The sequence below is a fragment of the Caenorhabditis remanei genome, chromosome IV (assembly GCF_010183535.1).
Source record: "Caenorhabditis remanei strain PX506 chromosome IV, whole genome shotgun sequence".
Lineage (NCBI taxonomy): Eukaryota > Metazoa > Nematoda > Chromadorea > Rhabditida > Rhabditidae > Caenorhabditis > Caenorhabditis remanei.
The window spans coordinates 7,599,558-7,614,332 of record NC_071331.1 but is presented as its reverse complement, the minus strand read 5'-3'; the positions used below and the strand labels follow the sequence as shown (position 1 = coordinate 7,614,332).

General features: G+C 37.0%; 2 protein-coding genes across 2 annotated transcripts; both read left to right on the top strand.

The window, feature by feature from the left end:
- Positions 1–962: 962 nt before the first annotated feature.
- GCK72_012754 (uncharacterized protein) lies at positions 963–7,134 on the top strand (the record flags this gene model as incomplete). The annotated part of the gene is made up of 8 exons (XM_053729374.1): positions 963–1,121; positions 1,179–1,512; positions 2,594–2,774; positions 3,004–3,290; positions 4,611–4,735; positions 5,177–5,751; positions 6,364–6,462; positions 6,840–7,134. The coding sequence occupies 8 exons, from the start codon at positions 963–965 to the stop codon at positions 7,132–7,134; spliced, it is 2,055 nt and encodes a 684-aa protein (XP_053584146.1).
- A 7,285-nt stretch (positions 7,135–14,419) lies between these two features.
- GCK72_012753 (uncharacterized protein) lies at positions 14,420–14,761 on the top strand (the record flags this gene model as incomplete). The annotated part of the gene is made up of 1 exon (XM_053729373.1): positions 14,420–14,761. A coding segment is annotated over one exon (342 nt), but the record flags the coding sequence as incomplete, so codon positions are not given.
- Positions 14,762–14,775: the final 14 nt, after the last annotated feature.

Genomic DNA, 14,775 nt, shown 5'->3' with positions numbered 1-14,775 from the left:
TATCTACTAGATTTTTCAAAAAAAAATCCCCAAAAAGCGCCTAAGGCGCGCCACTTTTCACCAATTTTCGTTTTCCCTGGCGCGTCTTTGACGCGTTTCACCAAAATCGCTGTTTCAGCTTGAATTTTTCAGAACTTTGTAATTAAAATTGCCATTTTAGATGCTACAAGGAGTAGGAATCTCAGAAACGACAATTTTTCCTCAATTCCCGCCTGACTGGCGCGCCTTCGATGCATTTTATCAAAAAACTTCGGTTTGGACTGAATTTTCCGGAATTTTATTCTGAAAATGCGATTTTGAGGGTTTTCGAAGACTTTTTCGAAAGTTTTCATAACGGAAAACATCAAAAACACTATTTTGCCAATTCTGTGACAAAATTTTTGTCAGTCTGGCGCGCCTTTGACGCGATTCATCGAAATTTGCCGTTTGGACTGAATTTTCCGGAATTTTACATTAAAAAACTGAAAAAGCGCCGAAGGCACGCCAGACTTTTTGAAATTCCTCAGTTTTTCGCCTATTTTCCTCGAAATTTATCAAAAAATTTGCTGAAAATCAACAAAAACTGAAAACGCGCCAAATGCACGCCAGAATTATTGAAATCTTCCGTTTTTCCCCGATTTTCCTCGAAAATATTCCAATTTTTGCAGTAATTCAATCTTTCCATATAAATGAAGAAAATTCTGGCAATGTCTGCTAGATTTTTCGAAAAAAATCATCAAAAAGCGCCCGAGGCGCGCCTGACTCTGTTCAAATTCGTTTTTTCTCTGAAAACTGTTATTTTCAGACCGCAAGATCATCAATAGCCATTATAACTTTATTGAGAAATTGCCGAACAGAATTTATTAAAATTAACTGAAAACGCGCCAAAGGCACGCCAGACTTCTTGAAATTCTTCCGTTTTTTCCCCCGTTTTTCCTCGAAAATGTTCCTTTTTTTTGCAGTAATTCAATCTCTCCACATAAATGGCGACATGTCTATTCCGTATTCGTCAATTACTCATTATCACTGCTCTCTGCGTCTCCGTGTATTTCGTATTGAGCACACTGAAAGTCGGATATGACGTAGGGGATCCGTCGTTTCAGAGTCGAGCGGAGAGATATGAAGAAGGGGATTCAGATGAGGTAGGCGCCGAAGGCGCGCCAGCTGAAAATGATGAATTTCTACTTTTTAATTTTCAGAACCCGGTGAAAGTAAAGACGGTTCATAGTGATCGAGACAGAGATAAAAACCAAAATTCGCCTGAAACCGTCCCTGAAGATTTGCTGAAAAATCAGAAATGCAATATTCCGAAATTAGAGATAAATGGATCGGAAGTCATCCATTTTTTCAAGAAACACGAACCATTGGAATGTCAGAAAAAGAAGAGTTCAATTGAGGATAACTGGGTTTTTATCAATGATGAAGGGGTGATTCGATTCACGGAGAAAAGGGCGAAAGCCAAGTGCAAGATTACGTATTTCAGTAGAATTGATGATAATAATAACAAGTATGAGGAGCCGGTTGAGATTAATGGTGAGAAGAGTTTTGGGATGGAAATCAGGGAAAAATTATGGGGAAAAGTGGCGTCGGAACGCGTTAGACAGTGATTTTTCATCTAGAAAATGAAAAATCTCCTCGAAAATTTAAATTTTTTCGATTTTTTGAAATTTTTTGTTAATTTTTGAAGCCGGGCCTTACCAAGTATGATGAGACCAAATTTCTTACTTAAAATTGTAGAAATTTAGTAAATCCCGAGGCAAAAATTATCAAAAAATTGAAAATCTGATCAAAATCTGGTTTTCTAGTGTTGAAACCGTGTAAATTCCATAAAAACAAACTGGAATTGCTCTCTATAATAGGAGCACCCAAGATCAATTACATTTATCGGAAATTCGATAAATATCTGACGATTTCCAGCAAAAACAAAGTTTTTATAGGTTTTTTCTGGAATTAACTCAATAAATTCAGAATTTACTGAGTATGTGAAAATCGGAGTTTTTTGAGCAAAAAATGTAGAAACACCAAGATTTTTGCATTTAAAAAATCGTAAAAAACGCTAAAAAACAGGATTTCACTTGTTTTACAATGTGACAACCTTCTAAAAATCGATTTTCTCTGATAAAATCTGTATTTTATTCGAAATTCGGACTGAAAATTCGTGTTTTTCGCAGTTGGGATTTTTATTAAAAAAAACCGAGATTTTTGGCATTTTTTGAGCGGAAACTGTGGAAAAATCGAAATTTTGCAACAGAAAATCGGAAAAAAGTTGGTATTTTCGAATAATAAGAGGAAATCAACACTCTCGGCTCTGGAAATCATTGAAAATCATCTCTTTTTCAAATGGAATTTCCAAATTCTTCAATTTATGACGTGCTTCACACTTTTCCGACCATGAACAGGAAAAATGAGATCTTTAATTGATTAATTAATTTCTTGATTGGTAATTTTTTGAAGAAGAAGCTAAAAGCGAGAAAAAAGTTAGCAAGTTTTACCGAAAAAGGTGGAAAATAGATTTTTTATTAGGTAAATCGACTTAAGATTAAAAAAAAATGCACAAATGCTCTGAAAAACTCCTAAATTCCTAAATTTCCCTCTGCAAACCTTTTATTTCCAGACGGCGATCGAATGAATGGAAGTGATTATGCCACAGTCTCATGTATTCAAGGATTCCAAAAATGGAAATCTCTTCTTTGGGATGTAAATGATAATGAGGAGATTCACGAGAGAGCACGCAAAATGAAGAGAGCAGAGGAGACGGATCCAGAGAAGAAGGCGTATAATGTCTACTTTTTGGGGTAAGAATTTGGAAAAATTTCTGATAAAATCACTATTAGCACGTCACGCTTCTTACAATTGCGCTCTACCTAAATCCCCTTTAGAAATGTCTCTTTCTCTCTGCGTCTCTCAAATTCGCACACTATTTTCTTCGGTTTCGATAGAGCGCGGTTGTAAGAAGCGTGCCGAGCTTATATTTTCGAAAAAATGCTGAAAATCTTTTTGAAATCAATTTTTTCATATTTTCAGATTCGACTCGCTGTCCCAAATGTCATTCCGTCGGAAACTTCCAGAAACTGTGAAATTTCTGGAGAAAACTCTTGGAAGTGTAGTATTAAATGGATATAATATTGTTGGAGACGGCACTCCACAAGCATTTATTCCCATTCTCACTGCACAAACTGAAACTGAATTACCATTGACACGGAAGAGATATCCGAAGGCAAATTATGTTGATGACGTTTATCCGTTCATTTGGAAAAACTATTCAGATCAGGGATATGTGACAATGTATGCGGAAGACGCTTTCAATATTGGTAAGGGAGAAAAATTAGGCTCGAAAATGAAAAAAAACTGAAAAAACGAGAAAAGTGGTCCTTCCAAAGAAAGATTTTTTTATGCTCTGCTGAAAAATTAAAATTTTTGAAGTTTTTCTCACCGTATTCTCTTTTTGAGAAGTAAGATAATACTCAGAATTTTCGCTGAATGATTCTTTTCAAACATGAAAAACCAGCCTGTCTCCCCCGCCTTCGGCGGTTGAGCAGGCTGGTCTCTCTTCATTCACGTGGTCATTGACTTTCGAATGTGCCCGCATGGCCGAGTGGTTTAAAGCGCCGGTCGTTGTCCAAAGCACGACAGTTCGGTTTTGCCCGCTGGCTCAGTTTCTCTTCTCTTTCCAAAACCGCTGCGGACAGTGCCTCAGACAGACAGACAAACACCACTTGTCTTTTATATCTTTTATATATAAGAATGATAGCGATTTTCAGATGTGTCGAAAAACGCGTCGACTTAAAAAGCCGGAAAATCCAGAAAAAGTAAAAACTTGGTTTTAATATCAAAACCCCTAAAACAATTCCAGTTTCCCTGTTCGTTCTGACCATTTTCAGCCGGAAACCCCTTTTTTCTGATTTTATTCCCATTTTAGTGCGATTTCTTGATTAAAAATTGTGGAAACAGTGTGATTTCCAGCTATTTTTTCTGAAAAACCCTAGAAAACTACCATTTCTCCCCAGCGAAATTTATTCAGGAAAAATTATTTCTATATTTCATTCCGACCATTCGGAATCGAAAATCGAATCATTTCCAATGCAGAAACACTGAAAAAATGAGAAATTCTACTTAAAATATGCGAAAAATCAATTAATTTTGTTTAAAACTCGTCACTTTTGATTTTTCTCAAATATTTCTAGTTTCATCACATTTTTAATTCTAGTGGTGCTCGAAGACTACAAACTACACATTCACAGTAATCTCAATTACGATTTTTGGCTGAAAATGACCAGAATCGGCTATTCTATCGCTGCTCAGAAACTACAAACTATAATTTCTCGATTTCAGTCAAATTCCAGACATTTTCCACCTAAATGTTGATAAAACACCCGATTTCCAGCCAAATTCAGTCAATTTTAGACATTTTCTATTGCTTCCGCTGTGAGATTTCAATTTTAATTTAAGAATTCATTTAGAAAAACCGTTTTTTCGAACCCGAAAAGCTATTTTTCGCCAATTTTCTCGTCGCCAAAATCAATCCCAATTCTTCCAGGCACACATGATTCAAAAGTCTGTAAATTCGTTTTTAAAAAATTTCGAGCTAAAAATTTCTGAATTTCCAGACTAAAAATTACCTATGCTTCCAGGTACCTTCACGTACCGTCTCAAAGGATTCCGTAATCAACCGGCCGATCATTACACTCGGACACTATTCGAAGAGGTCGAGAAGTTGAATGATCGGAATTGTATCGGAAGTATTCCATTGCATCGGGTAGGCTGGCGTGTCGTTGGCGCTTTTTTCTTTTTCTTTCTATTAACGCTCTTTCTATTATTTACACGCGTCTTACAACCGCGCTCTACCGAAACCAAAAATTGCGTGCAAACTTGATAGACTCAGAGAAAAAGAGACATTTCTCAAGTGGATTTCGGTGGAGCGCAGTTGTCAGAACTGCTAAGCTAATAAAAACCATAGTTGTCAAGGCCCGGGCAAATTGGCGCGAAAGTCAATTTTTTGGAATTTTTTTGCGATAAAGACAAATTTTCGACTATCATTCAGAATTAAAAGAAATTCTGAAAAATAGTCTAAAATAGTCAGATTTTCGATGAAAAAATGAAAAAATTTCGAAAAAAAATTTGGAAAAAAAGGGTCATTTTTTGAAGCCGGGCCGGCCCGGGCCTTAACAACTATGATAAAAACCGAATTCCATTCCAGATGTGGCTCCAAAATGGTCGTCAATTCATGAAAAAGTACCAAGACGTGCCAAGATTCCTTCTGATGCATCAGTCACTTTTATCTCACGACGACATCAATCTAGTCGACGTGGAAGATATCGATCTATCCGCCCATCTGAAACATATGAATGACGAGGGACTATTCGATGACTCACTGGTCATTGTGATGGCTGATCACGGTCATCGATTCGCAAAATTACGAGAAACTCATCAAGGACAACTCGAAGAACGAATGCCGTTCTTCTCGATTTCCATTCCGAAACAATTGAGAGCGACGGAAAAAGGAAAAATTATGGAGAAGAATTTGAGAGAAAACGCGGAGAGATTGACGAGTCCATTTGATATTCATGCGAGTTTGATGGATATTTTGAATCTTTCTTCTGCTGAAAATTTCGAAAAAATGCAAGATGCCTCGGCAAAACGATCACTATCAGTTTTCCGACCGATTCCGAGTGACAGAACGTGTGCTCAAGCGGGTATTGAGGCGCATTGGTGTACGTGTCTTTCGTGGAAAAATGCGATGGATTCGGTGGAGGATCGGAAATTGACGAGGAGGTTGGAAATGGCCCATAGCCAGTTTTATAATGGAAATTTTGAAAAATCGCCAAAAATTTTGGCCCAAAATTCAATTTTCTCGATTTTTTGCGAAAAAGTGAAATTTTCGACTCAGAATTGGAGGAAACTCTGTGCTTTTTTGAAGGGAGCAGGGCTGTGCGGAATTTTCGAAAATTTTGCACCGAAAAATCGAAAAAATCAAGAAAACTGTCTATAAGTATTTCATGGAAAGACTTTGGAAATATGTTTTTGAGTACAAAATTAGAAAAAAAATTTCTATATTTCAAATTTAGACAGGTTGGCGCGCCTTTTACGCGTTTTCTGATTGATAGCTTTAACCTTCGACTGTATTATGTGCCTCCGACAAAAATTTTGAATCTGGCGCACCTTTGCCGCGTTTTATAATTTATGAAACCTTGAAAATTCGAGACCTTTTTTCATTCAAAGCCGAAATTTTGGTTAACTTGGGCGATAAGATTAGCTGGCGTGTTTTTAGCGCGTTAAATTTTTGTTGAAATGATTTAGAATTAGAAAATTTTCTGAAAAATCTTCAAAAATTGGAAAAGGTTTTTTTTTAGGTTTTTGAAAAAAGGTCTAATTTCCATTTTCCAGAATCGCCAATGCCGTCGTCCGTGAGATTAACAAAGAAGTTGCGGTGGAGAAGGAGCTGTGTGCACCGTTGAAGCTTGCAAGGATTATCGATGCGAAAAAGTGAGTTTTCAAGACTGGCGCGCCTGAGACGCGTTTTAATGGCGTATCGGATTGAGGCAGTTTGAATGTTTTATCGGGCGCGAATTTCGATGGTTTAGAAAAAATTCCGATTTTGAGAGGTTTCATTCGGGTATTATGACGTTAGCGATGATAGTGAGACTGGCGCGCCTAAGGCGCATTTCTCCGAATTTTTACTACGGGACGGGCTTGACAGTATGAACTGTTTCAGTGCGCGACTTCCGATTCTTCAGAACGAAAAATCGAGTCTTGAGAACTTTTTCCTGGTTTTTCTGATGATTTTCAGACTGAAATTATGACAAAAAAACTGAAAATTACGAATTTTTGAAAAATTTCAAATTATCAAAATTCTCTTCCAGACTCCTCCCTGACAAAGAGCTCCTCGCATATAAAAACGTCAAAGATGCCGATGGATTCGTCCCTGATCTTTCCGGCTCAACAAAGGCGGCATTCGCTCATTATCAACTGAAAATCCAGACGACTCCAGGAGTCGCCATCTACGAGATCACTCTATTCTATGATATGGTTCAAGATGAAGTGAAATTGGATTTCGGAGCGATGAGCCACGTCAACAAGTTCGGAGATACACCCCATTGCATTATTGATAAAAACTATTATTTGGCCACTTTTTGTGTTTGTTATGACAAGATTTGAGTGGTTTTGACTAATTTATTCACACTTTGTCTTGTTTTTATTTCAGGTTACGGTTACCAAAAAGTTTTCCTTTGTCCCATTTTCTTGTACATGTCCTTACCAATTTCTTCCCCCAGGTGCTTTGTACTTGCCTTATTTTACGTTATACGCCTTTTATCTTATGAGAAGTTCAATGAATTGTATTATTAGATTTGTAGTAGTGACAGTAATAATGTTTATCGATTAGTTTTAGTTACGGTTATATTAGGGGAAAATTGTGAATGGGACGGTTTAGGTGATAGAGGAGCAACGGTGGTTGGAGTTTCATAGAGATTGGCCGAGACAGCTTCTGAAAATATATAAACATTTTTCGGTTTCAGCTATCCCTCAAGTCATCTAGAAGTTTGGATCTAGTAGTCTTCTCATTAGTTGTGTTCGGAACATCTACCATTCAGAAACAGGTAGGTTTAATCGTCATCTCAACTTTATGTAAACATATGTAAACATCTTTTCCACCCAACGAAAAATAAAGAAATAAGTGTTATCTTGAAGGGAATGCGAAGCGGTAGATTAAATATTTTGGAAACTTGTACATTCTTTTAATGGAATATTTTTAATTCGCAGAACTAGAATCATGACAAGAATGTTTTTTATCATACTTGTCAACGGGCCGGCTTGTAACTCGCGTCAAACTCAATGTTATGAGCTGAAAAATATACCAAAATGTAGATCTCGACGAGTTCTATGTCCGTGACCTACTACGGGCCGGATGGCTATTCGTTAATGTGCCGCGAGCCGGGCTAGAATGGCTTTTTTGACCTTTTCGCGTTTTTTGGCACTTTTTCCCGGCCCGAGGCATATTAACGAATAGCCATCCGCACAGTACCCTGCACGAGGAACAAGCTCGCAAAAAACGCGAAACGCGCACAGCTTTCAAAATTTCTCCCACTGTCTGCGTATCTCTCGTTCGCATACTCTCTCGCTTAGTGATTAGAGAAATCAGGATAGTTTTGCGATTTTCTGACATTTTCAGCATTATTCCCCATCAGAAAGTCATAAAAATCGAAATACAATTCCTATTGAGAATCGGCTATTAGCAAAAATCAGATTTTTTGAATTTTCGAAAAATTGAAAAATTTGCAAAATCAGAGGTTTTACACTATTTTTTCTTCATTTTATGGTTTGTTTCTGTTCAGAAACCAATTTTCGACTTCGAAAATTGAAAATCCAGCAGAAATAATACTGAAAAACTCGGTTTCTTCGGCGCCGCTGGAATTCTGATTTTGCATAAGACTCGAGTCGGCACCACGAATACGCAATATTAAAGTATGAAAATTCACAAAATTATACAAAAAGTCTTCCTTTACACGAAATGGATATGCATTCTGAGAACAAATTTGGGGAAATCGAGATATTCACGCTTTTATGTGCCCGACTCAGTAAAATTTTGCCCTTTCTGTTGAGTATTACTGTAGACAATGTGAACGTGCCCTACGGCTAATTTTCGTTTTTTTGTTTGCGCGTTCCCCGTGCAGGGTGCTGTGATCCGGCCCGTAGCAGGTCACGGGCATAGAACTCGTCGAGATCTACATTTTGGTATATTTTTCAGCTAATAATATTCATTTTGACGCGAGTTACGAGCCGGCCCGTGTCGGCCCGTTGACAAGTATGAGTATCCGGGACATACATACTTACTGCACCACCAGTTGCGGAGGCATCAATTGTCGTTGCCTTATTTATTGATTCCTCTCATTTGTATTACCTTTCCTTTTACCAACATGACGACGGGTTTGCCTCTTCTCCGTCTTCCTTACCTCGTGCTTATGCCTGTCTTGGAACAAATGGAATTTAAGGAGAGGTGAGTAGAAACTAGAGTGTCGTATCGCGAGACGATTCCAGCTGATTCCAGCATATTCTCGCAATCGTCTCGTTTTGTTCTGTCTCGTTTTGTCCAGCATAAAGTTCAGCATATTCTCGTTCAGCATAGTTCAGCAAAGGGCAAATACTCATTTGCTTTGGAATCATTTGCTATTTGATCACTTGCTATATTTGTCTCATTTGCTATCACATGCTCGTTTGCTATATTTGTCTCATTTGCTATTTTCTCATTTGCTATTTTTGTCTCATTTGCTATTTTGTCCCATTTTCAAAAACTCATTTGCTATGAGTTGGATCATTTGCTATGATGTGGATCATTTGCTATAAAAGGATCATTAGCTATGAAATGACTATTAAAAAATCCTAAAATCTCATCAAAAGCACGATTTCAGCGGAATTTTCATGAAATTTGTGAACAGTACTTCATAATTGATACTAGATTGAAAGTTTCAGAATTTTCTAAGAAATTAGGAGAATAATATCAGAAAAAATTTGATGAAAATTCTAGTCCTTAGCGGTGTCTAGTTCAACATGTGGAAAGCTTCCACATGTTCATCAACCCTATTTTTATTCATCTAATGTTCCATTTTCTTTCACAGTTTTTTTGTTCAAGAATTCAGTAAAAGATCTTAGAAGTGTGCATCACAGACTAACTCTGCAATATCTGAAGTACGAATTTTTTAGGATTTCAATTTTATAGCAAATGAGAAAATAGCAAGTGAGACAATAGCAAATGAGACAACACTCGGAAAGCAGTAGTATAATTGAAGTTTGAGATGGTTTACAATACATTCAAACCTTCTTTTAGGTATCTTATTTTTTCAATCATTACCGTAACCCTACATCAACCTGCGTCTATTCTTGTTAGTACGTTAGGTCGATTTAATCAACAGAATGAGTATTTATTAAAACAACAAAACAACAATTATGAAATAGAAATTAAAATGAGATATAAGTGCAATTTTTAACAAAAAACAACTGGTAAATAAACGAGAAGGAGAGCTGGCTGTGATCAATAAACTGTGGAGGAGTCAAAACCGGAAGAATCCCTGGACGTCGTTGAATTATTCTGTAGATTATTCGGACTGTAGCGACGTCTAGCTTTTCTAAAAAAAATTGAAGAATTTATTGTTTTCTTGTTTCTCAAACACCTCTGTCGAGAAGATGAACGACGATCAGTAGACGCAACTGGGGTGGAGGTATGCATCGGAGAAAATGAAGTACTAGGTCCGGCATCAGTTCCAGTCGAATTGTCAGAAATAGAGATAATTGTAGTACCACCAGAATCATTTTGACTTGAAAATAGTGACAATCTGAAAACATCCCTTTTTTTTTTTTAGTTTCAAGGTATAGTTTGACCAACGTGGAAATGTCGTCTGTAGTTCTGATATAATTCCTAGCCGACGCCTTGGTTCCGATTCGATCAGATTTCTTCGATCCACTTCGTTTACTAAGAGCATTTTTTGAAGCAGTCGATGGGTTTCTGATAATTCCAAAATGATGTTCTTTCTCCTTTTTATTCAACGTTTTTAAGCATATCAGACTGAAAATTAGATTCATTTCTAATTTTTAGTTCCGTTCTAAGTCTTACACATGAGAGCAAATGGATTCAGGTAAAGTGTCCCCACAACTCCAGCATTCGAGAACTCCGTTGAGGTAACCAACAGTAACGTATCGCGACATTTTGTCCCTTGAATCAGCGTCGTGATTCATAATCTGATAAGCATCACTACGAACGTTGAGAATTTCCAGATGTGCAAGATTGTGTTCTTCTTTTTTCATCAACGTGAGATCCAGTCCTGAAATTATATGAGTAATTCTTCAAAAAATGAAATGGAAATTGAGATGATAGCAAATGAGATGATAGCAAATGAGCTGCAATAGCAAATGAGATGATAGCAAATGAGATGATAGCAAATGAGCTGAAATAGCAAATGAGATGAGACCAATGATTACAGCATACTATGTAACCCAACAAACCAGTTGTATGCCTACAATAAACTAGGTAACTTTGAATGATAATATACTAACCTTCCAGCAGTTTCAATGGTGCATCAAAGGATAGAATCAGTGAAGAATACAGTCCAATATTTTTAAAGTGCGCGAATTTCTCTTCAGTTGTCAGTCCATCCATACACTTTTTCATTACCACATACTCTGAACCATCAACAGCGCTCAGCCAACATTCTTGGATTTTCTCTGAAAACTCGGTTTTAGTTTGATATGGAAGAAGATAAATACCTCTACAAAAATTATCCAATTTTTCAATCAACTGAACTGCTGAATGACGCTTGGAAAGAACCACTTTCACAGCACCATTGAAGTTTTCATTTTGATTATTTGTTGAGTATTGCAAAATGTGACCTCCACGAAGTTTGGCATAAGCAGATACAGTGTCCATTAGCATCTCCTGGTTCTTATCAAGCCAATCGTAAATACGAGTATCAACTTTTCCTTGGATTTTTCCAAGACGTTTTCGAAACACATCTGAAGTGAAGCATCCAAACAGTCCTGTCATCCATTTGCCATTTACTTTTTTTCCGAAAAGAAATGGTTTCGCTGTCTCGGCAGCTCGTCTACCTCCATAATCAAATCTTAGCAGAGATAATACATGGACATCACATCGAACCGAGTTAGTTTCCAGTTTCTGAAAACAATTCAATTAGAATGCATTCCAAAGCTGTTAGTTACCTCAGGATAGACATTGAGAGCTATCTCTCCATCTAATAAGACGCATGGGATACTTTTGGGATGAAGCGGATCGTTGTGTCTCATCAACTCTTCCTTCAGAATCTCTGCGAATTTTTGGTGATTCTCCACCGATTTGCTACTATGAACCATATAACCGAGTGGTAAAACCCGGGGTTTTCCCGAAACCTTTGTTCTAAAATAGATCTAGTTATTCTCAAAACGATGTATTGAAATACCTGAAATTCTCAGTTTCACCAAGTACAATGGTTACATACATATCGGAAAGGTTGAACGTGGTATCCACGTATATGCGTGATGGCATGAAAAGACCACTTGGTTTCTCAATTAAAATCTTTTTTACTTCTTTTTTCCTCTCCATTTCATCAAGATCTTTCAATCTTTCGACAAATCGAATCCATTTGTCGAAAGTTTTCTTCTTGGGACAACCACTCATAAAAATGTTACATGACTCTTCGAAAGTTTGGCAAAATGTGAACTCCGAAAGAAGGTTACTGTCGTCTGAATTTGAGTATGTTTTTATAATGAATTTATTCATGAGACAGCACTTACCACTTTTTATCCACACACGTCCAGGATATTTCGATTCCAAATTTTTTGCCATTTGCAACGTTGTTGCTGATCGTGGTCCAGATCGGCCAACTACTGTAGTTTCCACTGATCGAGCCATGTTACGAACCTGTTAGAATACTTTTTCTGGGAGTGTTTAATGAGTACCTCGTACCTGTTTCTTCGTCACACTTAATCCCATTTCTCTCGCTACTTTGACAGCAGAAGCCATATTTCGATATGGAAGGACCGAAGTTCTGAGTGTTTCTTTTGTGTTCTCTGTAACACTGTTCACATATAAAAATTTTGAGAAAATAAATCTCACTGTCCAATCGTCTCTTTCTTTCGTCAGGCGGCAACACAATTTTGGCGTCATTCCTCGAGAAATAGTAGATATAAATATAATCCTCGTGATGAACAACCTTAAGTGAATCAAGTTATTCTCACAATAAAGTATTTCACTGTTTGGTTACCTGCTTGTGAAGTTCGCAGTTATCAAATTCCGTGCAATTGATACTCTTCTTTTTCTGTCCAAACATTTCAATATTTGAATATGTTGGTTGGTGTCGGTATTCCACAGTTTTGTCTTTTTTGAACTTAGTCTTGGACCAGCAAAAACCGTCAAATGGATTGTTTTCATTCGATTTTTTCGGAACTCGAACTAAACTGTGTCCATTGTGTTTCAGACCCAACAAAACAAGGGCATCAATAGATTCTACATCTTTGAATCTGTAAGTTTGCTTTTTTTTATATCTAGAGTTTCGATCACTTACTTGTGCTCTTTTATTAGAGATTCGAACTCTGGACCTTTCAGAAATCGTCTTTCCATCTTTGACTACACGATAAAAACTGGTTTAGCTGAAAAAAATTTTTTTGAAAAAATTATCCCATAAATCTTGTTTAAAAACATCGTCATAACAAATAAAACGAAACAAATTTAGGATTTAAAAAAATGTTAAAGAAATTTCGGTTCTTCTCTCGGACTTCGTAAGCTCGGGGACTAGGTCCCAGTCTTCGACGGCCACTGATAGCAAATGAGCATTTTTGGCTTGTGCGGACTTTACCTTCAATAGAAGAATAGAGAAGATTCTCACCGTTTTTTTTCACATTCGTATAATTTTCTGAAATAAATTATGGATTTTGTGTTGTCCACTTTACGTTTTTAACACATCTTCTGATATTAACAGTCACAATTTTCTTATTTTTAAACTCACTGATCTTGAATTCTGATAATTTCACTGATTATCTACGCTTTTTTCGGTTTCCTTTTAATATTTTCTATATAAAAGTATCTGTGATGTTCTTAATTTCAACAAAAGAGCAGAAACAACCTTTTGAAACGTGTTCTTACGCGAGCAACTACTGTAGCTACAGTACTACAACAATGGATGACTCGTGTTAATGTAGGGTCACGGTAATGGTTCAGCGCCAGAAAAATTAGCTCCGCCATGAAAAATTGAAAACTTGATAGCAAATGAGCTTCTTTTATAGCAAATGATCCACATCATAGCAAATGATCCAACTCATAGCAAATGAGTTTTTGAAAATGGGACAAAATAGCAAATGAGACAAAAATAGCAAATGAGAAAATAGCAAATGAGACAAATATAGCAAACGAGCATGTGATAGCAAATGAGACAAATATAGCAAGTGATCAAATAGCAAATGATTCCAAAGCAAATGAGTATCTGCCTCAGCAAAGTTCAGTTCAGCAAAAGTTCAGTTACAGCATATTTCAGCCCGTTTCATTAATTTTTCATTCCCGCGTAATTTCATGCTGGACATTGCGAGAATCTCGCGAGACGAACGTGAATTATTTTTCTGTGAGAAAAATATAAAAATCTATACAAAAGTATTATTTCCGTGATCTTTCACTGTGAATCAAGTACAGTGTTCCTTCATTTTTAACTTTTTTCGAAGGTCACGGTTCTAACCCGTTTATTGGTTCTAACCCGTTTTTCGGTTCATTCCCGTTTATTTTTCATTCCCGTTTATTTTTCACGAGGGAGTCATGTTTAAAACGAAGTAAGAAGCTGAGGTCGTCAACATGGTCGAGAGCTCTGATGATTATAAAAGTTTCGTCGATCGCATCAGGCCAGTGTGGGCAGACTTTGTCAAGCAAGAGTTACGTGGGATCGTCAAGTCAATATTGGCTGAGTATGGGGAAATGGAAGAAGCTGTAAGTGATGAGAGGCGGAATATCAAGCGTCGTATAAGGTCACAAAAAGAAAAATGGGAATCAGTGCAAAGGAAACTACAGGAAAATAGGAAACGTAAGATGAAGAGTGAAAAGAAGGCTAGGAGAATTTGTAAAAAGAAGATGAAGGCAGCGAATAGTCGAAATTGGCTGAAGTTTCGGGAATTGAAGTACAATTTTCTGGCTCGTAAGCAAGTAATACTGATGTCATCCGTCTATACTGTTCCGCTTGGCACCTATCGGGTATGGTGTCTGCTTCTCTCATTCGAAACTTTTTTCAATGCAAGAAATAAGAAAAAGAAATATAGTGCATGAAGGACGGTCAAGGT